Source organism: Porites lutea, chromosome 10 (genome assembly GCF_958299795.1).
Source record: "Porites lutea chromosome 10, jaPorLute2.1, whole genome shotgun sequence".
NCBI lineage: Eukaryota > Metazoa > Cnidaria > Anthozoa > Scleractinia > Poritidae > Porites > Porites lutea.
Window position 1 is genome coordinate 14,372,524 of NC_133210.1, and position 24,163 is coordinate 14,396,686.

General features: G+C 39.7%; 2 protein-coding genes across 2 annotated transcripts in view; both read left to right on the forward strand.

Moving 5' to 3' along the window:
• The window catches only part of LOC140950228 (uncharacterized), a 6,916-nt gene extending 3,003 nt beyond the window's left edge, over positions 1 to 3,913 (forward strand). The window contains exons 4-8 of the mRNA XM_073399433.1: positions 1 to 17; positions 582 to 702; positions 1,209 to 1,289; positions 1,991 to 2,064; positions 3,633 to 3,913. The exon at positions 1 to 17 is cut by the window's left edge and continues 69 nt beyond it. Coding sequence (XP_073255534.1) covers positions 1 to 17; positions 582 to 702; positions 1,209 to 1,289; positions 1,991 to 2,064; positions 3,633 to 3,773 — 434 coding nt within the window. The 3' untranslated portion in view covers positions 3,774 to 3,913. The remainder of the gene's footprint in view (positions 18 to 581; positions 703 to 1,208; positions 1,290 to 1,990; positions 2,065 to 3,632) is intronic.
• Positions 3,914 to 6,182: 2,269 nt separating this feature from the next.
• On the forward strand, positions 6,183 to 15,721 carry LOC140950742 (uncharacterized). The gene is made up of 8 exons (XM_073399980.1): positions 6,183 to 6,397; positions 7,115 to 7,299; positions 8,208 to 8,336; positions 11,848 to 11,933; positions 12,630 to 12,750; positions 12,917 to 12,997; positions 14,049 to 14,122; positions 15,480 to 15,721. Exons 1-8 carry the CDS (start codon positions 6,183 to 6,185, stop codon positions 15,618 to 15,620), a joined length of 1,032 nt encoding a protein of 343 aa, XP_073256081.1. The 3' UTR covers positions 15,621 to 15,721.
• Positions 15,722 to 24,163: the final 8,442 nt, after the last annotated feature.

The window sequence follows — 24,163 nt, forward strand, 5'->3', positions numbered from 1 at the left end:
CCTGCACGAGTATGGAGGTAAATCGAAATACATACTATATTCAGTTTCCATGATACGACATATTGGGATCCATAAAAACAGGCAGAAATGGGAAAAAAGTTTAACCGGTGAATGAGATATTTTAGGGCCGGAAAGGATATAACAGAAGAATATCTGGATGCCAAGGTTACCGGGACTTTTGAGAAACGGGAACCAACAACCATGGATGTAGATATAAAAACTTTTCCCTTAAGAAACAGAACCAAACTCGTCCCCAGGGCGCTGGGAAAAGCGCCCTGGCCCTGGGGACGAGGTTAAAACAGAACGACTCGCCCCATATATGGGAGTCTGGATTCAGTCATCCAGCAGTTCTTTTGTTGTGGAATCTGGAATCCTGGGCTTTGGAATCCGGAATCCCACTAACGATTGGAATCCGAAATCCAAGTTCCACCGAGAAAGAATGCGGAATCCAATTCCTAGAATCCGGAATCCACGGCGTGGAATCCAGAATCCAAGACTGTCTTGGATTCCCTTATACAGACGAATGTTGCAACTCTTTGCACTTTGAACGAATTAACGTTTCAAGGTATTTTTTGTTATAGTTTCACCTTAACATGCTTCATCGTGGAGCACCGTTTATCCCGAAAATGTCATTACCTTTTTCTGACGTCCGAGATGTTGCCGCAGCGCATATAACAGCCATAACGTCACCAAAATCCCCCGGTAAGTGAAATAGCTCCATTTCAAATGAAGGGAAGAAAATTTAAACGAAATATCTTTTATAAAGCGAATGTAACCCAAACCCTTTGCAAATATAATTGGAATTAATAGTGATAAATAAATAAACACTCCATGTACATTGTATGTAAGAACAGCACAGTAAGCTAAAACTTCAGCGTAACTTATTAAAAGTTATCTCTGTCTGACCTCGATGGCTTGTAGTATTTTTTAAGTAATTGATAACCTGATTAGGATAGAGGACCACTACTTTTTTAGTTGCACTCTTATGTGCCACCCTCTTCAAATTAAGTAAAGATGTTCAGCGCAGACTCACTTCCTTACTTTTACCTGGGACAAACTTAGATCCCCACCTTAAACCATCTCTCGCTTGAGCCCAATTTCCACTCGCGCATTTCCCATAATACACCTTGTTTGCCTCCCAAAATTGGGGGACAAATTCACCGGACTATTAAGACTGTCTCGTACTTCCTTTTATGATGTGGTACCAGGAAACAGGTATATCACCATTACAAAATGCGCGTGGTTTGAAGAAGCGGCAAAAATGCTGGATGAAGAATTTAGGCCTCTTGGTAAGTGAACCGATTGCTATACGTTTCATTGTTTTACTTTTCTAAACACAACCCGCCTGAAAAGGGCTTAAAGTAAAAGGAGAGGGCGTTCTTGCAAATGACGAGCGAGCGACGCTTGTCCGCGAGCTAAGGTCTCAAGTTCTGTTAGCACAGCCTTAGACTGAGCTTATTTAAGTTAAATTAATTTATTTAATTTAATACATTGTCACTCCATAAATTGATAACAAACAAGAAGGGAGTGGTGGGGAAGGACTAGTAGGAAACATTTTTGAGAACTATACGAGCAAGTCCAACCAATTTTAAAATAACTTTGAACAGGCATGAAAAGAAAGGTATGCCCAAGTAACATAAGACGACAACGATCTAAGTCTCAAATCCTATTCATGTAATACTCTCTGGAACACTTTTTCAAACATGACCGGCTTAGGCCTTTAGTCTGGCCCAAGCTTCTTGGTAAGCGATCCCATAAAAAGGAAAAAAATATTCGGCGCAGAATGTTGTGCAAAATTGTACCAGGCACTTCTTTGACTTACTTGCTCGAATTAGCGCTCTCTTGTAATTAGCACCCTCCAGCAAAATAATGCCCCCCTTTAGGCTTAAAATATTAAATAAGCGACTCCCCCTGGCCCTGGGTTCTTATTTAAGCATTTCGGTTATATTCCGGCAGTTTTGGAACCAGCTTTCATCTGGTTGCATTTAAGGTTATGATGTTCCCAGTGAAGTTAAGGAGTTAGGCCCCAAGTTTAATCATGAAGTGAAACTGGACAATTCCAAGGTAAGTGACTTTACCTACTTTGGTGAGAAAACGTTTACGTGAAGAAAATTTGTCCCGGGAAGGAGGGTCATCCTCCAAGCCGAGTTAACTATAGCACGTTAATATGAGAACAAAGTTGACACAAGAGCATTCTCGCATGCGCGGACTGTCTCGCCTTCAGCCGTATCGAGTTGACCTAGCCTGCGAGCAAGCTCTCCGGGGCGCTCTGGCGGAGGGGCGGGAAAATGAAGAAGACCTTGCAACTACGTCTCTGGAATTTGAATTCCACCTACAATTCCCCTGTGGCTCCCTGTGGACTGAGCTGTCAGATTTCCACCAATCAGCGCAAAGCAGAAACGAGCGCCACTGTAAACAAACATTGAAAAACACGTGCCAAGGGTAATGACGTCATTGCAAATGTAATGTTCAAATTCCAGCGACGTAGTTGCAAGCTCTCCTTCCTTTTCCCGCCCCGGAGCGCCCCGGAGAGCTTGCTCGCAAGCTAGAATTGACCCGATCGAGCGAGCCAAAGTGTTTATATGGAGAAAAGTTGGCCCGGCTAAGGGAGTAACTCTACCATCGAAAAATGGTGTCCTGGCAAGGCGGGTCACCCTTCTAGTCGCTCCAACTTAACTTTTTGTTTCTCCGGTTAACGGTTCGAGCCATTTTGTAACGAAATGAACGAAAAGTTAACTCGCCCAGGTTAGCTCGGGTAGGAAAGTAACCCTTCTATCTGGCACAGCATTTCTTCATATAAACAGGGCCATAGTATAGCTCCGGTTTCATTCCGGCGGATTAAAACTCAAACATCGGTTACCGGATTGATTCTCGCCCAGCCTCGACCATCGTTTCTTTCTCTTTCTCTTTGATTCCCATATAATTCTTCTCCTTAAAATGAAACTACTTGATAAAACATAAACTTACCAATTTGTAGTTCCGTAAACATTTTCAGTGCTCGTGCAATTGTCTTCTTCTTGTTCGGTTCAACAGTTTCAATATTTCGTTTGAATCACGGCACTTGAACGCAAGTAGAAGTTTGTATCACTTTGTTCATCAATTTCCCAAGTTATTTGCATAACTATAGTTCACCGACTTTTGTCACATTGATTGTTTTTGTTCTGTGTTTTGAATAAAGCACGCTTAGAATAATAAATCAACCAATAAGAGCAAAATGCGATACTACAGGGATTTGATGCTGAATTGTTCAAGCACTATCGGAACGTGTTTTAGCAAGTCTAAAACTCTCGCGCCTCGCTTTCAAATTTTAAAGCTTGATGAAAGATTGTTGTTTGGGCTTTAAACATTTAGAAAAGAGTGGCTTTCATTCAAAGTTTATTTACTATTTTTCGAATCCCTCATAGTATACGCTGTTTGCCCCCCACCCCTCCCACCTCCAAATTTTGCATAAGTTATCAATTGTTTTAATTGTTCTTTGGAATATACAGTCCTCCAAGAGTATTTGAAGTCTTCGAAAACAAAAGTTTAATCATGCAAACTTGGGGGCAAGCAGGGTGTATTATATATGAGGAATTCAAATTCGAATTATAGAATTCTCAAGCAATTCTTGATTCTTCTAACATTCCTTGTAGGTAAAGTCGGATCTAGGATTCCAGCCACGGGACTTCAAGGCCAGCGTGATCGAAATGGCCTACAATCTGATTGAGTCTGGCTTTATCAAGAAGACACCTAAATACGAGGAGATCAAAGGAGGAAAGTCGACTGCCCATTGATTAAATCATGGAGATTACACCAGGAAAACTTTTGGTTACTTTTTTACGGTGGACTGTCGAAAATGCTTCTCCCGAGAACTCTGCTATAAAATTTAAGGTGGATTTCTACTGTCGCGAGGGCTCTGGGTACGAGAGTGGGCATGACTAAAGGTTGATTTCCACTGACGCGTTTTTGGCTACACACGTTAACGCACGTAAATTTTGATCACGTAAATACAATAGAGGCAAGATAAATAGTGCTGAGCTTAAACGCGGAGTTGAGCGAGGTTCAACTATTACGCTTACGAGCGACCTTTCATGCATTGCCTCTATTTCATCATATCTGCGAACGTAAATTTTACGCACGTACGCATGTAAAAATTAAGCGACACTGGAAACCAACCCATACATCGACATACACCTCCACTACTTTTTATAGCTAGGAGAGTTCACCGTTCGGGACGGTATTCCATCGTTTAGTTTGGTCTGTTTTGTGTTATAAAAGGATGAGTCTTACTGAAAATTAAACCTGTTACACGGTTTCCCCTTTCCCGTCTTCCTCTTAACTTCCTTGTTGCTGTCGTATTTTCAGTCCAAAAACGGACTGGTACTTTCGGAATTACTTTCTTGAGTGAGAGTGTTTTAAGGTGATAGGAAAACCCGTGCACGTTGTAACCGGGCTAATGTAGTTTCTTAGTGTTGCGAACGGAAGCAACCACCAAATGACGTAATACAGAAGATTGAAAAGACAATAAACAATACCAACACCCCAACACAAAAGCCAACCAACAATGGTTTTCGCAATACCAACGGGGCTAGCCTTTTCTCGGTACTTTTACCGGTCAATGGTCGGGTATTAACCCCGCGCTCTACTCGCGAATTCAAGGAACAAGGCGGACTCGAGAGAGTGGCCGAAATCGAGCTTTTGACTAGCCTTGGGGCTTCGTGGGTCAGCAACGCGTGACGAAGCCCCCCACAGCACGAAAGTATATAAATGATAGCGCATAGTCTGCGTCGCAGCCAGCCCACGCATCGTCGAAATCATTTGTTAGGGACGGGCCATTAGAAAACTTATGAGGGGGGGGGGGGGGGGGTGGGGGGCGGGCGAAGTACAAAAAAAAAATCGCGCAAGGGAAAATTAAATGAAAAAAATTCTTGCACGCCAATTAAACCTAAAAAATATTCATGCTATGGCCTAAAAAAATTCATACAAGGAATTTGATGACGAAAAAACATTCCTGCGGCTCGAAAATTCCCTTTCCCCCCTCTCCCCATAACTTTTCTAATGGTCCGTCCCTTAGTCAAGAAAGTTTTAGAGTGTCTTCGACGCAGGCTAGATCATAGCGCATAACCCCAAGAATGTCTGCGCGGCATGCAACAAAAGGGACACGCCAACGTGTCCGTATTATCCAGGGCGTAATGTCTTCACTGTATAAACTATAAGCACAAACTGAAGAAGTATTCTCTCGTTCAAATATTTTTCTACTACTATTGGAGGTTGCGTCAGCAGATTATTTATTCTTAATCTTACTTACGCAATGTCCAACAAAATTACGGTGTGTCACGAAACCACACACCTCAAACCCCTGAGTGTCTCGTAAACAGAGACCTCTTGGACGTCTGAAGTGAAACTTAAATGTTTTTTATCGTGACAAGATAAATCTGAAAGCGAAATTTTAAATGGATTACTTTAATGCGAGATGTTGATTGTCGAGTCGAGAGTGATATTGTTTCATCTATTTGAGATGATATACTTCAGTGCATGCACAGAATGACTATGCATTTTTTTAAAAAGCCCGAAGATTTTTTAAGTGTTGGGTGACGTACGAAAGATTTCCGACACGACAACTCATATTTTCTTGACCTATGTAACCTGCGTCGCGCGCTACGGCGTGTCCGATTCTTTAACCTGCCACGCAGGGTATCCCTGACCTAACCCACTTACCAAGGCCGTGAATAAACGAACACTTTAAGTTAAAAACTGTTATCATTATTATTTAAACCACTTACTCTTGTTTGTTTGCCAGTTAATTGACGGTTAATCGTGAATATCAGTGCAGCGTAAATTGTTATGTCCATTGTTTAATATATTATTCTGCACCGTACAATATTTGTGCAATATTTGTTCAGGTTTTGTTTCAATGGATCACTGAACGTCCCTCCCCCACCCCCAGCTACCTTCCTTAAAGAACAATATCTTAATCTTACTCTGCAAAAATTCAGAAGTCACATTTTGCGAAATTTTGTACTTAAAGAAAGCTTTAAAGCAAGGCGTTTGGCATAATAGCGATATTTGCAACCAGGAGGGTCTGTGTTCTCCGGGTGTCCGAAGTCGGAGTTAATTTTCGTGACTCCCCCAACATTTCGTGCACCGGCAAAACAGTCGAACTTACGTTTTCCGGGACACTTTCGTACACCACCACCAGGAACATGTCTCGCGTTCTCGTAACAGGGGCTTCTGGCTTCGTGGCTATGCACATCGTCAAAGAGCTAGTCGAGTCAGGTAAATATATCGTACGAGGAACCGTGCGAAGCCTTAAAAACGAAAAGAAGGTTCAGCCATTGAAAGATCTTTGTCTGGAAAATGCGAAATACCCACTGGAATTAGTCGAGGCAGACTTGCTAAAGAAGGAAACGTGGCCAGAGTAAGTTTGAGTCTGAGTATTTATAGTGTTCACCCAATGATCGTTATATAAAACAGAAACATTTCTGGGTTTGAAGAAATATACCGACGGCTGTCTAATTCAACAATTTGTTGATGTGATATTACCAATTACGCTTTCTTAACATGTGCTATGGAACTTAACGTTAGCCAATAAAGTTTTTGCAAATGGCAAAATCACAGCTTCCTTTTCAACAAATTTGTCTCCCAAGTATTTTATTAAATGCTACAAACATCAAAAATAAACTTTGAAAAACAGCTAGGCCAATAGTTTACAAAAGCCACAATTACAATCCGTACCAATTAAAGTTTGTCCATCCGTGCCTTAATTATACGTACTTAGTGTGTTATCTATACCTTCTTTAAATATTTAGGTAGGCATTTTTCGGTTTCACTCAATTTTATGGCAGTTCCTACTGTTAAAAGTTTGATAATTCTTCTGATGCAGCTAGCTATTTTTTTACTATAGCTGCATTATCAGGCTTAATGCAGGTACAGTATCTATATTTTATTAGCACAGTCAGATGCTGTATTACAGTTTTAAAACTTGTACGGATCCGGAAAACAATGCTAATGCAAAATTTTTGGGGCCAAACAAGGTGTGTTAGGGACAATGCGAAGCTTTCGGCTGATGAAGACTCGAGCAATTTTGTCTATCAGTCATTGTAAAATGTGGCTTTACTGGTCATTTTCTTAACAGTGCGGTTAAAGACTGTACCTTTGTTATTCATGTGGCATCCCCTTTCCCCATGGAAGATCCAAAAGACGAGATGGAGGTGATAGGTCCTGCTGTGGAAGGAACGCGGAATGTGCTTGAGGCCTGTGCAAAGACGAAGGGCGAGGTCAAAAGAGTTGTACTGACAAGTTCTTGTGCCGCAATTATTGGTAAAAGTGTAGTAGTCCTTAGCCTGAGAAAAGCAGCTGACATTTTGCGACGCCACGACTGGTTTCCCCATGAAATGACGTCAGAGAAACGAGCGTAGAAATTCTGACTGATGACGCGTCACTACCCAGATCCGGGTAGTGCTTCTGATTGGTTATTAATTTGCTGTAACCAATCAGAAGCACCTACCCAGGTCTTGGTAGTGACTGGTCATCAGTATTAGACGTCGGACGCGATCCATTCAACCAAAATTTCCGGAAATTTTGGTCCAAAACTCAATGGATCGGTTCGGTCCAAGCGGAAAAGTTTCGAAAAAACGGGTTTGAGGTGGACCACTTTTCCCGATCGGACCGGTTGGAATTTTGGTTGAATGGATCGCGCCCATCATTTCTCGGGGAAACTGGGAAACCAGTCGTGGCGTCGAGGAATGTCGGCTGTTTTCTCAAGGTAGTTGTCCTTTTTCCATTGCGTCGTAACAAATCGTAAAAAAGGAACGTTATTTTTACAGGCACATGACGTTATCTTTCAAGATTTTGCTTTCTTGTGCACATTAAGCCTATTGTCTTTTAAACGACGCTGGGTTGACTAAATTTTTATGAAAATCGCAATAAGTTAGCTAACAAAATATTAAGTTTCAATTGGTAATCATCGTGGATATGATATGGTCTATAAAGTCAAGATGATGCAGAAAAGCATCAGCAATACCAAAAAGAATTACTGTTAAAGATGAAACTCAAGGCTGATGTGAAGACTAAAAATGATAATTAAATTCTTGCCGAATGATTTCGTTTTGCCAAAAATTTCTGTCAGGGGATGCAAAAAGCTAAGTAAAAATCTCTAGATGTAAAGTGACATAAAAGAAAAGGAAACTGAGTGTTTAATTTAATGAGATCTATGTGTTTGCTTGAAGCTGGTAGATTCTCAGAGGATCACGTCTTTACCGAGAAAGACTGGTCATTAGAAAAGGAAGGCACCGTTTATGAGAAGAGCAAGCGCCGCGCTGAGAAAGCAGCTTGGGAGCTGGTGAACAATTTGCCAGGTATCGAATACTCCGTTTTTTTGATATTAAGGGTGCGTTCGATTGGGAAATCCGGATTTAGATTTTCAAAATCTAAATCCGGATTTCCCAATCGTACGCGAAATCCGAAAACGGATTTCACCTCCGAGAAATCCGTCCTCAGGGTGGATTTCAATTAAGAAATCCAAATCCGGATTTCATGGATTTCCTTTTTACCGTTCGATTGGGAAATCCGAAAAAGGATTTGCAAAACTATTCTCGTGAACAGTGGTCTTCTTTTTGCTTAGTATGCGTGCGCGCGCAAGACCGCTGTTCTTAAGGACAGTTTTTCAAATCCTTTTTCGGATTTCCCAATCCAACGGTAAAAATGAAAATCCAAAAACAGATATGTCAGCGTTGAAATCCGTTTTCGGGTTTCGCGTTCGATTGCAAATCCGAAATCCGGATTTTAAAATCTAAATCCAGATTTACCAATCGAACGCACCCTGAGTATCTACGGGAAGTAATGATTAAATAACTGTGATTGGACGTTCGATATGTGTAACTTCATTATCAAGAACGTCGTCGGAGACGTAGGGGTAGCTCAGTCACCGACACTGCAAAATATACTCGGGCGAAATCATTGCAGGCAAAAAGTTTAAAGAAGAATAAGGCCTCAAGGCCAAACGTCGAACTTTTCATGAGACGAACCAAACTCTAATTTGGGTCAACCTAAATTAAGTTAAGATCGTCTCTTGGGTCAGACGTTGAACTTAGGGCCGCGTCGAACCAATCAACTTAATCAGACCAAAATTAAAAGCAATTTTGGCCGGCCAGTATAGTAATCAATTTTTCCCGAAAGAGGCTAAATATACATTATCATACAAAGTTTCAATTTATTAGTTTCAACAACAACAACACCAAAAGCTTTATTTGCATGACCATAAAGGAATTACAGTATTGCAAAAGCTATTAGTCTAAATTTAAGTACTAATTCAACTAATTAGTACGTGCAAAACATTACAAAACGTTACAGTTCCCATTCATTCATTCATTCATTCATTCATTCATTCATTCATTCATTCATTCATTCATATTAATTTGGTTCTTAATTCAAAGCATTGCGAAATAAATTAAACTAATTGACAGTTAATTAAATAATCAGAGGAATTCATAAGAAGAGATATTAAAGTATCGTGTGAAAGTGATTTGAAGTCAGGTATTTTAGTTTTTAGTTTAGTTCGTCTCATGTGAAGACCGACGTTTGTCCCGGAGACCATCTTCAGACTTCCTATACATCTGAAGCAGGCGGATAGAACGCGTTGGACGATCCAAACTCCTTCAGACGAACTTAACTGAGCCAGTTAACTACACTTAACTCACTAAGTATGTTGAGTATGATCGCCCTGGTGAATGTAGTCCTGAATAGGACTTTTGTTGTTGACGGTGACTGACGTTTCTTCAACCTGTGCCGGCGTAGTCATCTTCAGAGTCAAAGTTAGTTGTATCACGTCAGTTGATGGTATTAAAATCTGGTTACTGACCTGATTGGTCAATTAAGTCACTATGTTATTAGTAGCATGTCAGTTAAGCCGTGATGTTATTGGCTATGAAGACTTGTATTGTCATAGGTGCGTTTCGATCCTTTTGTTGTCACAGTTAAACAGTCGTTTATTGTTTATAGTCAAATTGTTAGTTGTCCTGTCGTTTTCTCGCAGTTAATTTTGCTTGATTCGGTCAATAAGGACCTGTTTACATGGAGGTGGGGTACCCCAGATAGGTGAGGTAACCCGCTTAGGTAGGGTAACCCGCCTGTCCATATAATCTCTCATTTTAATGTGATCACGTTTACATGTTAGGTGGGGTAACCCGTCACATGTTACCTCACCTATCTGGGGTCCCCCACCTTCATGTAAACAGGCCCTAAGTCTTTTGTACGGTGCCGCCGGGTAAGTGATGACTACGACTCAGTGGCGCTTGTTTTAGCTTTGGTTCGTCTCATGAAAAGTTGAGGCCTAAGAAGGAATTTAGGTACTTAAGAGACTATTTCTGAGTTGTACCAGCTTCTGTTTTAAAGCGAGGCTAAGTGTGAAGCTATACCCTGGTTCCAGAGGTTTTTCTTGATTTTTCTTCGCGAAAGAGATCAAGAGCAAGCCGCGAAGCGGCGACAACGAGTCGCGAAAGCGTCCAGGAGAGAGAGAAAAACCTCTTTTTCTCTCTCTCTCCTCGTCGCTTTCGCGACTCGTTGTCGCCGCTTCGCGGCTTGCTCTTGATCTCTTTCGCAAAGAAAAATCAAGAAAAACCTCTGGAACCAGGGTAGCGAAGCTATTGCTATGAAATGATTTTTTAACCTCATGCTACTAATACTTATTTTCATAAGCAAGGTTTTGTACCTAGCCACGTTTTGAAAGTGAGAATTTTTGGAACTCGGAATTGGCGTATTACTGAACCAGTTCTAAAAGTATTGGGATATTAAAAGCTTATAAGCATACACTGAATGTTCATGAAAAAAAGGGGCTTTTGCCACGTTCTTCGTTTAAACATTGCAATACTTTCGCCCTTAAATACTGACTGACGTCATTCCAATTAGCTACCCTGTGCGTCTTTGAGGCAGTATATCAAGAATAAATTAGTCCACTGTAAGTGACACAATTGTAAAAAGAGTCATATGTCTCTCAATAACTAGGAGGTATTGCTGTTTTACATTCTGTAACAACTGTCAGTTGTGTATCAAATGTCGCTTAAGATGGCTGAACGCAGTTTTGCGGGCGGTCAGCGGTAGCGCATGTTTTAAATTAGACAAACAAACATGGCGGCGAACTGGAAAACAATGGTACAGAGAAGACGATTTTTCAAAATCTGCTCATTAAAATTTTGCGATATTTGGCAGAATTTTTACTTTTATCGTATTTTAAAAAATGAGAACTTTAAAATGGAAGCTGAACAGACGAATTTTGTGACACATTTAATAATTGCGGTACAATAATATTATGGATTACCTAAAAATCTGTCTGTTCAAATTTGGTCAAATAATTTTCAAATGGTAATGATTAATTATGGTAAGCTGCGTGCAAGTTTATAGGAAAATCTTATGAGCCAATTATATGTAAACTGAGCAAAAGTGAAATTTTAAGGTTGTATTCAATCGTTCATGTTGCCATGGAAACTACGAAAACATCAAATTTTACCTGTCAATCAAAATCTTTCATTAGTATATTTTTCACTTGCCAAGTTTCAGCTTGTGAGCTGCAACCTTTCTCTTGCCATGACTTAGCAAATGACATATACTCACAAACTGCCAAAACAGTGTTCAGCCACCTTTAAAGTCTTTAAAAATAAATAACATGAGAGAGAGATTTAAGTGGCCCTTTTGGGACGTCATTCTCAGCCCTTATAATGCACCTGTTCCTTTTTTCTATTAAAATCTCCATTCATTTTGCAAGTCGTTACAGATAACATTAGCGTCTTAGGGTATTCGTTAGAAGGGGTAAGGAGCTTTCACCTCTCCTATCAACTAACACTGATCCAACTGACCTATCCATTCTCCTTCTAGATGATGAAAAATTTGAGCTGTGTTGTATCAATCCAGGATTGATTCTTGGACCAGTGTTGCACGGATCTTCTTGCACAAGTATCGAGGTACTTGTATTTCAATAGATTTGAAAGCAAAGGCAAATCTGAAGGTGGTCGAGGGTTGGGCCTCGTTAAAAGAATAATGTTTAACAATGTAAGACATATAAATGTCCCTGACGTGGAAACGCCAGGTCTGCAGCAGGGATAGACTCGAAACAACTTGGTAAAGAACCGTTAAAAAAGCAATGGCGGATCAAGACCCTTAGACAAAAGGGGGGCCCAGTCTCAAAAAAAAAATTTTTTCAGCCCTTCGGGCCTCAGTTCGGTGTAAATAAAGGGGGGCCGGGCCCCTTCGGCCCCTTCCCTGGATCTGCCACTGAAATGTATGACTGAAGTGGACTTAGCTGAGTGTTCCCTGGATGTGAAAGGAGGCTTTATAAGGCTACGTTCACATGGCAGGGGACGAATTTTCGACTGGCAAAAAAATTTGACAGGACACCTCGTTCACAGGGGGCCATGAAATATTTTTTTCTCTGTTCTGGCGGAATTTGAACGGTACGCGTCTAAATATTCGTCCGGTTAAGGTGGTTCCGTATTAACGGAACACCTAAACGCATGAATTTTCATCCGTTGCCGCGAGAGAAAGGCTAGAACTCGTGCAAAGTTGAAAGAATCGAACTGAAGTTGGTCTTATTATCATAAACCACTCATAATGTTATGATGGTGATGATTCTTAAAAATATATCTTTTCTTTTTTTTAAGTTTGTGCGGAGCATGCTCGAACGTGTTGTGCCATATGTGATTAGGATGTCATTGCCAATAAGTGACGTCAGAGATGTAGCTGCAGCACATATCACAGCTATGACGTCTCCTAAAGCGTCTGGTAAGCAAACAACCTCATTCCCGGGGCCTCTCTATTACTAAGTAGAGGGAGGACCCTGGACAGGAGGCTCGTAAGTAAAATGTATCACTACAATGGGCTATTTCCGAGTCTTGCCAAGCCTCTGTTTCAAAGCGAACATTATTTTTCGTCTTTTTTCTTGTCTCAGGCAATAGATATATTACCATAACAGGCTGCTGGTGGTTCGAGGAAGTAGCGAAAGTTCTTGATGAGGAATTTCGACCTCTTGGTAAGTTCAGCCTTAGGAAAAAGAGAATCCACTTTTTTCGAACTTCTGATAATTCAAATCAAAACTGAGCTTACTTCCCTGTCAAACTCTCGAATTTGTTTTTTTTTAGCTCGGTTTTTCGAACCTCCCGTATTTTCACTGTATGTAAGAATACGCACCAACGCAACATGTTGCCTCAATCTGTTATCGTGGGTTGGATGTAGATCATTTTATAAGTGGCATTTGCATTACCTAGTTTTCTTTGCCCGTAGTAATGGGAAAAACTGTTACATTCTGATTTTTTTTTTTGGTGGGGGGGAGAGGGTTAATTTTTAATAGCCCATTTCCGAGTTGCTCCAAGCCGCTGTTTCAAACCGAGGCCAAGTGCAAAGCCATTGCTATGAAAATGATTCTTTATTGTCCTGCAAATAAAAGTCATTTTCACAAGAAAGGCTTTCCACTAAGCCTCGCTTTGAAAGTTAGAGGTTATGAAACTCGGAACTGGCCTTATTTTGCTTACAACTGCGACGATCATGTCTTCATTTAAATTTGTTTTTCCGCAGCTCTCATCATCTTCAATCTAAGTTTCATTCCTTTCACCGGTTAAAATGAACTGAAACAATTGGCCTGCTCTTACTGTTTGAGTCTTCAAAGCTCAGTTGATAGAGCACTGCAGCGCTAACGCAGAGACCATTGATTCAAATCCCGTTGAAGCCCAATTATTGTTCGGATTTGCAATTGCTTAAATTGCTATTACCTCTGCGACGATCATATCTCCATTAAAAAATACTTCTGATGTAAAGGAAAAGTTGCCTCGTGATTTTTTAATTTACACTTCCAAGGAAAACTTGTCGTAACGCAAACTTGCTCGGGGAAATGAGATTTTAGCTATATCAGTGAGGGTTTTCAATTGAGCGCCAAATGAAATTTCGTGAAAGGGTCTCTCGCCTTTCTCGCGTGGGGTGATCTTCACGCGCTGTCCTGTTTCGCTCGCTCTAGCTATCCCTGAGGAAAAATGGGGACTACTATTAGTCTTAACCCAACTTTGATGTCATTTATCATTTTTTGCCAGGCTATGATGTGCCAAGTGAGATAAAGGTAGTGGACCCCAGCATTCAAAATAAATTAAAGATGGACAGTTCCAAGGTATGTGCATGCTTAGTAAATAAAAACTAACAATCATACATGCTAACTGGTTCCTGCATGTGGGTTTGATAGTTACCTCAGTGGATTGTTTAAATGAAATACTCAGAGTATGATGGAACTTTTTAGAAGACAATGACTATAAGCAGGCCTTTATTGGTGACTTTGTAGAGTAAACAGATCTTCATCTTCAGTTGAAAACATTAGGAAGCTTACCGATTTCCTTTCTCATGAATAAATTCTTCTTTTAATATCCAATATTGAACCGGGGATGGGGGTAAAAATTGATCGTTTTGTTTCTTTGTTTTTGGCTGCCTTCCCAACTACATCTCCAGTTCTTCGCCTCTCGTATAATAAGCCCGGGGGAGCTACTTTGTTAATTTTTGCTTGGTATGTGCCGCTGGCCTCTCAGAGCCCCTACCCCATTATAGCATTATAGTCTATTCTGAGGCCAATAATATTATTATAGACCCCATCTTTGGGCAAATATGCAATTTTCTCGATCCTAGCTTAGTCAGTCTCTATTTTTATGAATTGGCCCATTTCTTAAATTGAATTAAGAACATGTTACTTTTCATATGCAGTACAAACATTCTGGTACGTTTGCTAACCGAAGAATGTGAAGAGCTCTCTTACACCCAAAAATCAGAAAATGTGCGACCCCATTCAAGTAACTCTGTTGAAAATGCGACCCCATTATAGTCAATCCAGTCGTGAAAATGCGACCCCATCCAGCGGCACATCCCCATTAGTCTCTTAAAAGGAAGTAACCACGCCGGATAAAAAGTAATCCTAGACAGACTTAAATTCTGGATTTCATGCAGTGGATGCTGGATTCCCAGCAACTGAATTTCGGATTCCTTGTCAGTGGAACTTGGATTCCGGATTTCAATCGTTTTTTATAGCAGGTTTTCGGTAGTTAAGGATTCGAAAGCCCTGGTTTCCGCATTCGGGATTCCACTGCCAAGCAAAAACTACCTGGATTTTGGAATCCGGATTACCTATTTGGCGGTATCCAAAAAAACTTTTTGCGGCTCTTTCGACTTCAGTTTGGCCTAAAAAGTAGGGGGGCGGGGCCGCCGGGCCTCTCCCTTGGATCCGCCACTGCACGGGACGAAGTCCTACTTTTGAATGAGATAAAACGGAGCATTATACTTTTCTGGGAACTGCCCATCTACCCCTCCTCTAAGCCAACATTAACACTTGCTTCTCACTTAGGGCAAAATGTTGGCTTAGGGGAGGTGTGGGTGAGCAGTTTCCCAGAAACGTATATTGGTCGAACCGAAAAAACTGACAGTGCTTAACACATTTGCTAAAGCTTTATCTAAAAATGTGCAAAATAACTTGTTTTCCCTTTCAGATACAAGCTGACCAAGGATTCAAGCCCATAGATTTAAAGACCACTATATTAGAAATGGCATACAACCTGATTGATGCAGGTTTTGTAAAAAAGACCCAAAAATTCGAGGAAGTCAAAGGAAAGTTGGCAGTAAAATCTTAGGCAAAGTGCTGTTAGCCCAGATTTTTGACGACCAAAGAAAATATTTAATAAAATTCGAGTATGATTCTCCATAACCAGTAAAAGTTTTATTTCCTTTCACCAGTTTTCATGCGCTTATAGCCTGTAATAAGGCCATTTTTTAGCTCTTTACGTCCCAACAGTGACCAACATCAAATTTCTCCTAACATTATCTATACATCAACGAGACACGGGTTATGAGAACTAATCAAATGATCACCAAAGGTCCACCAAAGGGTAAACCCTTTGATCTTTTAACAATTCTCTCAATAGGCCACTTCCGAGTTCCAAAACCCCTCACTTTCAAAATGAGGCCAAGTTTATAACCTTTCATGTGAAAATGAGTTTTATTTGGATGAGAAAAAAAAATCATTTCCATATAAAAATTAAGGCTGAGCACTTAACCTCGTTTTGATACAGAGGCCCGAGGGAACTCAGAAATGGCCGATTAATTTTTCAGGGAAATGTATGGTGGTGTCGATATTGGAGTTAAAGGCTAAAGGAAACGATAGCCCCAGACTGGGAGTATAGCTTATTTGCATGCTCATGTTATACGATTGTAGGCGATGCTTCATCGCGAAAGGCAGGATTTTGACAGCGCGAACAGCATCAGATTTGGCAGTCGGAAACGTAAAGCTTACCACTCTTAAGAGCCATAAATGCTCTTGCAAACTTCGGAGGCTTAGCAAATAGTATGGATAGTTCCACCTATGCAAAGTGGCATGACCCATACTTCTAAAGACAAAATAACGTTTAAGAAGAATTTTCCGAAGCAAGTGATCGTCGCAAATGTGATCCATTTGTTCTCAAGCGGAACAAAGATACTCACCCCCAAAATAACATTTATGTTAAAAATTGTCCTCGTCTGGCAAATTTAAACTAATATTTTGTCTTATTGACCCACCATTACCCTCTTTGAGAAATTTCATATTTCTCAATGTTCTCGGCAAAACTTTTCTTCCCGAAATTAAGCCTAAAAAAGGTCAAATCTCGTGTATCTCGAGCCTTTTAAGAAAACTAGCCTTCGTCGCTTACTGCGCATGCTGGTTTGACGTTTCCCGACCGCTGATCAAGGGGAACGAAGACGCTGAGTAAGGTGAATAAAAGCCCAGAAAAGAAGAACTTGGAAATGCGTAAATCCAATTGCGGACACTTTTCAGTAATTGTTTCCTTCGTCTAAAGTGAACTGCTTTTTTTTAACGGAGCTACGTGCGTCCGAACGTCCAGCCTTTCATATAAGCCGGGGTGAAATTTCGCATTTCAAGCACCCGCGCATTTTAGTAGTAAATCGCATGGCCACCAAGACTTTTAGAGAGAACTGAGCCGAGTCTTTTTTCGAATATATTTTAATGTTTACCCTGACGTGGACAAAGGAGACGAATTTAGTTAGAAGAAAAACATGAAAATTTTATAGCGGTGGTGAGAAAATGAGAAATGCTAGCGGCCATCAAGGTGAAAATGAGCCGCAGTGAAGGACAAAAAAAGCGAACAGTAACACATACGACATTTCCTTAATAAAACGTGTAGCTAGGACATTTCACGCTGTTATAGTCGTGCAAAACAACGGCAAAGAATTGTACAAAAATGTGTGATGCACTTGCAAAGTTGCTTTTTTTGCTAATTAGGACTATTTTTGTTTTTGTTTACCGTTGCCGCTGCCTTCGCCGCTTTAGCATTACACGATTTTAAATTTTGTTTAAGTAAACTGTAAATGTATTAACGAGAGCTTCGCTTTAAGTCGTGGCTAAATCTATATATTATCGTGCATAGTAAGAAAAAAAACTTGAAAATAACGCATTTTGTCCGATTTGATGGCAAGAGTAGCGCAAAATTACATTGCAATTTCTACCATTGTTTTGTCATGCACGCGTCCTGCATGATAATGAGGTCTGCAAAATTTCAGAATTGGCTTTAAAACATTCTCATTTTGTCACAAATTTTAACCAATTCGAGATAAAAATGATGTGTCATATTTCCTTGCGCTAAATGCTGCAGTTTGTGAGCATTGCTGGCTGTTTTGAAGCGTTTATTGCGAGATACGTTTTCTGCCTGGTCTTCCATAAAATTCCACACTGCTTCACTCTCGGCGACCAAAAAATTTTGTCACAATACGCAGAGTCATGTAAAATTCCCACCAGCTTATTTAAAGACCTTACACCTACCTCATGTTTTTGTCGTATCTGCTAAATCCAATGTTAAGCTTTTCCAAAAACTGATATAAATACACAGAATATCCGTTTCCCTTGAAGCGGGTCCATCGAACAGCACACGAGCTCCTTTGAGACACGTGTGTTGTAGACAAAACTTAATATATCCAGGGATGGGTAGAGTATGATTGTCCTCTGGGGAGGACTTGGTATTCTCTTTTGGTAAGAAATAAGTCAAATAAGAGCAGGCGCAATAACTTACAACAAATTGCAAAAATGTTAAGACGCTTGGACGAAAAATCGACCTTGCTATTTCAAATGCTGCTAGTCTCACATCTGTGATATGAACACTCAACCTCCTCCTCCTCCGCTTTATTCAAAGTTGTTCCTCCAGGTTTTAAGCATGGTCTTGCTTTCGCTAGCGACTTTGACAAAAGGAGGATGGCAGATCTCAAACACAACATTATGGACAGGCCATTTATAAATTAAAACAAAATAAGATACAGTTTTAAGTCTTGTTGCACCTGGTTGTAGACTAAAGGTGACTCTAGAGGCAATAACCTCTCAATAAACTATGTCGCCATTGACTTAATGGTCTCGAAAAACGGTCTCCTTTCTGATGATCTTTCTTTCTCCGCCTCTATCTTTGACATCCTTGGCGGCTCCAACCTTCAACACGGTGATCTGCTTCGGCAGTGGCCTGCGGTAACCTGAGTCTACAGCCTTTAAACGATTTATTGAGATTTTGTGGAGACACTTGTTTGCTTTTGTGAGTTTATTTTTTACATGTATGTTAAATCTGGTGTCGGACTGAAGAGTAACACGTGCACCTAGCAATAGAGCCAACCAATACTTTAAATCTAGAGTTTTTTATGACAGATGATAGCTTTACAATAAAGTCTTCCATAATGATGATGACGTTGATGATGACGATAATGACGATACTGACAATGATAACGATGATGATAAACTTTCTTTCTTTAGCAGTTTAAAGGGGCTATGTCACGAGGATATTGCTATTTTAAGTCAATTCTGTGCTCAAGTCATTACTTATATACTGCCTTTAGCAATACACAAAATGCTCCTATAGAGTTATCAAGTAGCCTGCGTATCAGGCGCTTGGAAGTAGTCGGGCAAAAGAGAGAACGGGCGCGCGCGAGGGAGACACGCCACTACTTCCAAGCGCCTGCTACGCAGGCTAGTTATCAAGAAGACATCAAACAATTTCATCAGAGAGCACTACCCATTAAGTTGTTTTGCCTGGTTGTTTTGGTCATTTTTGCAGGTATTGCATGAAAACTTGAAAAAGTTGGACCAATTTTTTCAAGTTTCAATACACATACATACCTCAGCATAATCTTAGATCCTCAACCGATAAGAAATTTAAAATACAACATTATAATTTACGTTCGTGTGGTTTTATAGATCGTGTTCGGTAAGCTTCGGTATCCGCGCCATCTCTTTGGATGGAACTCCTTACTAAAGATAGGATATACGATTATGTGAGACTTTAGATTGTTTTAAAAAACAGATGAAGACGTACCTTTTTCGACAGGCGTATGCCAATCATTTATAGTTATTTATAGTATTTATAAGAACTTTTAGTTTTTACGCTAGTGATGAACTTGTAAATTTTGTCTTAAGTTTTACAAGTTTAATTTACTACGCACACTGTAAAGCCCTTTTGGACATTTATGGAAAAAGCGCTGTATAAATGACTATTACTATTATCATTTTTATTATTACATCAGGAGACAGTTTCAGTGACTAAAAATAGTCTTAAATAAGAAAACTAAGACATTATTCTTGCAAATAGCATGACGTAGTAACTTTAACCCAGTAATGCTTCACATTCGTCGCTGTTCATTGCTAAGCCAACTAAAAGCCTGTGCATTTGCGATAAGCCAATCAAATTCTTATCTTCCTGTTCACTGGTTGTTCAAGTTTTGTTCGTGTGTTATTACTTCAAGGTCAAATGAAAATCACTCTGCTGTATCATATCATTATCAAGATACTTTAAGACAAAAAAGCACTTTATTTGAGTGTCAACGTATTTGGCACTAAAGTACCAATTGAAATCTTGAATTGACATTGAGGACACCATTTTTACATCTCCTTCAATGGATGACACTGTTATTGTACGTGGTCATTTGAGCCATGCGAAGGTCTAGCCATTTTCAGGGCAAATTAAAGCAGTACCTACATTTTTCAGTTATTTTAAGACCTAGCCCGAGTTGTTTAAAAGCTGGATAGTGCTAGAGCGGTTTTCATTTGAGTGTCGAAAAGTAATTGGTTTTGCACTTTCTACACGATGCGATTGGCTTAAAAGATTCGCGCCACCTTTTTATCCAATCAGAAGTAAGACCAAAGCCAATTGTGACGCGCTCGCATGCATTTTCCCGCGCTTTGCGTCAGCCACATGCAGGAGAGAGGAGGCGTCTCTATTGTTTTCGCGTATTTGTCTGTGACCGAGTCATCATGACAGTGTGACGTCACATAGCAACGAGTCAGAGCTTCGCGTCGCTTGATCAGTTTACCGTGGAGAAGCCATCGAATTTAAACAAAGAAAGGGCTAATACAGGCTTTTGTTCAGCGTTGGTGAAACAATTTGTCGTAAGTGTGCAAGCTTTGTTGCTTATATTGTTTGTGTGTAAAAGCTGTGTTTGTTTTATCCGCACGTTTGTGTTAAATTCTACTCCAATCCACTTCGGGTCAGTGGAGTTGGCGCCATATTGAACTCGGAACTAGATAAATCCACCCTAAACGTCAGCCGTTTTCTCTTTAAATTGCCAACCAAAGCTCCTCAGAAGAGGAGGTTTAATTCATTAATAACAGAAGTTTGATACGATAGTTGATTTGTGTTGATGTAACGAGCCATTTTGCTCATCAATCCTTTTGAATGTGAAGATACTGTGTTGAATCGCGTGTGGTTTCTTGGCTTCTTGACTGTCTGGGGTAAATTTTGCAGACTTTAACGCTGTCATTGTGTGTTAAGTTTGCTTGTTTGTTTACTGCTTGTGTCTAAGGTTTGCTGGTTAATCTGGTGCCCCTCTGTGTTGATCAAAGTAATTGCTGGCCTTTACTGCTTTGAAAATTTACAGCTGTTGGTTGCTTTATTCTGTTTTGTTATTGTTGGTATTTAAAAAGTTGCTATTTGCATTTGTCTGCATTTGTCTGCAGTTTTTTGTTGGCTTTTTCCCCGTATTTTACTTGCCTGTATCATTGTTGTTGTTGCTTGTTAGCAGTGTTGTTGGCTTCTGTATTTGCCTTTTAAAAAGATTATTCTTTTAATTAATTTAGTGTGACTATTACTTGAGAAAAAAACAATAATAATAATATTAAAGACATATAAAAGAGACAGAAAAAAATATTTTAAATAAAAAGTACATAGCTTAATTTAAGAAGTTATATTATTTTAAAAAGGAAAAATTACTTAGTGAGAAAATTAATAAAGTAAGATCATATTTATATAATATATATCTAAATTATTTACTTTAGAAGAAAACATCATGATGAATAAAAGTATTTTATTGTATATATATTTGACAATGGGCTTCTTGTTGTATGATTTATATTTTGACATTGCTTGGCTTTTTAGTCCTCACAATCGTAAGATTGTGTATCTTGTGATGGCTGTTGTGCGTGTCCATATTGTTTTTGCAATGGTTGCAATATCTTTCCCAGGCCTTTCAAGCCTTCCATGTGCCCTCTGCATCCCTTCAAAGCCCCCATCTTTTTTGGAGACACAAATCCCTCACTCCTTTGAGTTACAAAGTAAAACTTTGCATGTGGTAAAAATGTTGGTCTCCTCTGTTTTGTCCTTTTTTATTATCCACTTCAAAGTGAAGGTAATTCAAAACTTCAACCTCTCAAACTTCCTTGTTTCCCTTTTAGCCTTAACCACCATTCTTTTTACACTGACGTTTTTGTTTTACAGGAAAGTATTGTGCATGGTTTCTTTAAGGCAAATGATTAAGTATAGATCAACTTTAAATTGTTTGTTAGAAATGCTTCTATTGCCTGCTGTTATTACCTTGAAATTATTTCTATCTTTGCTTGATCCAGTTTACCAAATTTTTTTACATGTAAAGCCTGAATTCAACTTTTCACTGCAAGGCTGCTGCCTAACGGGCGCCCGGTCGCCAGAGGCGCCCAAGGTAAGAGCATGGGCGACCAAATTTCGGTACAAGGAGCCCGCGCGGGCGCCTGACTTAACACACGGCATTAGACTTAACCTCCTTGTACATTATATTCCTTTAGCTGGAGTAGGACTTTAAACAGTGGAACTGTTGATATGGTTAGCGATGATGCGATTAGGCAGTATAAAATTTCCACAAATAAACCGTAAATTATGTAAACCTAACGTGTTCAACTGTGAAGCTTTGTCGAAACGAACGAAGCCATCGTTTCCGAGTCCGGATGGCAGTTGAAGACTGGGTCTGAGATTTGACTTCCAAATATGGAATAGCAAAATTATGGGCTGTTTGTTGCCTATGTTGACATTCGTGCAGTTCATCGTTTGCTTGGGTTTTCGTCGATTTGATAACTTTTTTGTGGCGAGAATGGGAAGCTATCTTGCGTGCTATCGACTGGACGTGCTTGATGTTCGATTTCATGTACCAGTTTGCAACGTATGAAAGTAAATAATTCGGTTAATTCTTGTTTACGTGTTATTTATTAGGCCCGGCGAATTCTTATTAAAGTGTGCAAGAACCTCTATAACCTATGTAATGATCTTGGAAAAACAATACATGGATTTCAAACTGGGCTCCTAACAATGTGGCTCGGGCTCCTAACTTTAAACTTTAGGAGCCCGAAGGGCTCCCTAAAATTTTTCTTAGGCAGCAGCCTTGCACTGGTACAATATTTTTGGAGATTAAAATCACAGCTTTTTTTCTCCTGTCTAATGATCGTGTGCCTTTTTGTTTCTCATGGCTTTTTACTGAACCTTGGTATTACAAAAAATTGTTCTTTAAACTGTGAACTTCAATATCCTGTTTACTTGGCAACTGCTACTTTTTTGCTGATAATTTCTGCACTCCCATTTTCATTCTTTTTGGGTTTATATGTTGTGACTATTATTATGTTTGGGGAGACCTTTGATGCCAGTTTCAGATCCTTTACAGAAATGCCACTCCTTTTTCTAATTTTATATCTCTCATTTGGTGTACTTTTAAGTTATCCCTGTGCCAGACTGCTTGAATTACACCACCCTGGTTTCCTTTTTAGCATGTTGATAAGATCTAAAAGGTTGATGACAACAATTCCAATTGTTGATATAACAGGCAAGCCACACACCCTCACTTTTGCACCATATGCCACAATAAAAGATCTAAGATCTCAAATAAATACTAAATTCAGAATAACAAGTGATTTGTACTGGTTGTCATGCTGTGGAAAGCCTTTATTTGTTTTTTCACTATTGGAAGAAATAAGAGGAACAGTTTTTATGCATGGGCGATTGATGGGAGGTGTACAATGCTGTCTGAAGGGATGTGAGAATGAGGCAGGATCAAGAAAATTTGATAGTATGGTTGGGCGGTATGAACTGAAATGTGCCCCTGATGATGTTACACCTGAAAATCTCAAAGATCTTAGGGTATGTGATAAACATTACGGCAGTTTATCAGCAAGAGGGCATAAGCCTCCTAAGGGGAAAAGCTCCACTAGATCATGCAGCGATGCCCAGCTGGGCATCCTGAAAGTTACACCATGTATAGTGACTTGTTCACAATGTGGCAACAAGGTTTGCCTGAGTAGTGATGTTCCCTGCAAGAAACACCACATAAATATTTTTAAAAATACGTTTTCAGTGGGATGCAATTTTTTGGATGAAAGAACTGGCAATAAGACTGATTTACATAATGACTTGTATAGTGTAGATCCTTGTGATGAAACTTTTCCAGACTACATATGCATGTCATGTCAGCCTTTCTATTTAAAATCCATTAAAATAGAGCATGAGTACAAAGAAGTTCAAAACATCTTCCACCAAAAACAAGGTTGTTCAATTTCCACAATAACGACAGATAATGACAGCAACAAGCATGAGTTTTTTGAAGAAACAACTATTAATCCAACTAAAGGACAAGCCACTGTGCTATCAGAAAAAATGGTCTTGGATAGAGAATTTGCTGTGTCTTATGCTTTAAACTGTAACGCAGGTATTTTTACAGATGTGTTGAATGAAATAATGACACAAACTGCTCCAAACGAACCAGTAGATGCAGAAAATGACAGTGAAGTACAGTCATCACCTCTGCCAGTTTATACAGTTTTTCAAACAGTTATTTCATGTATTTTTCCATGGACAGTGTCATTTACTCAGCACACTACAGATAATACCATGAAGGTTACTTTTTCTCTTCCAAATATCGG

Bases quoted from the DNA above. Each gene is read 5' to 3' on its own strand.
- LOC140950742 (XM_073399980.1), top strand. From the start codon at position 6,183: ATGTCTCGCGTTCTCGTAACAGGGGCTTCTGGCTTCGTGGCTATGCAC. The intron at 7,300-8,207 runs GTAAAAGTGTAG...GTTTGCTTGAAG, and splicing joins TTCTTGTGCCGCAATTATTG to CTGGTAGATTCTCAGAGGAT. The intron at 8,337-11,847 runs GTATCGAATACT...TTCTCCTTCTAG, and splicing joins GCTGGTGAACAATTTGCCAG to ATGATGAAAAATTTGAGCTG.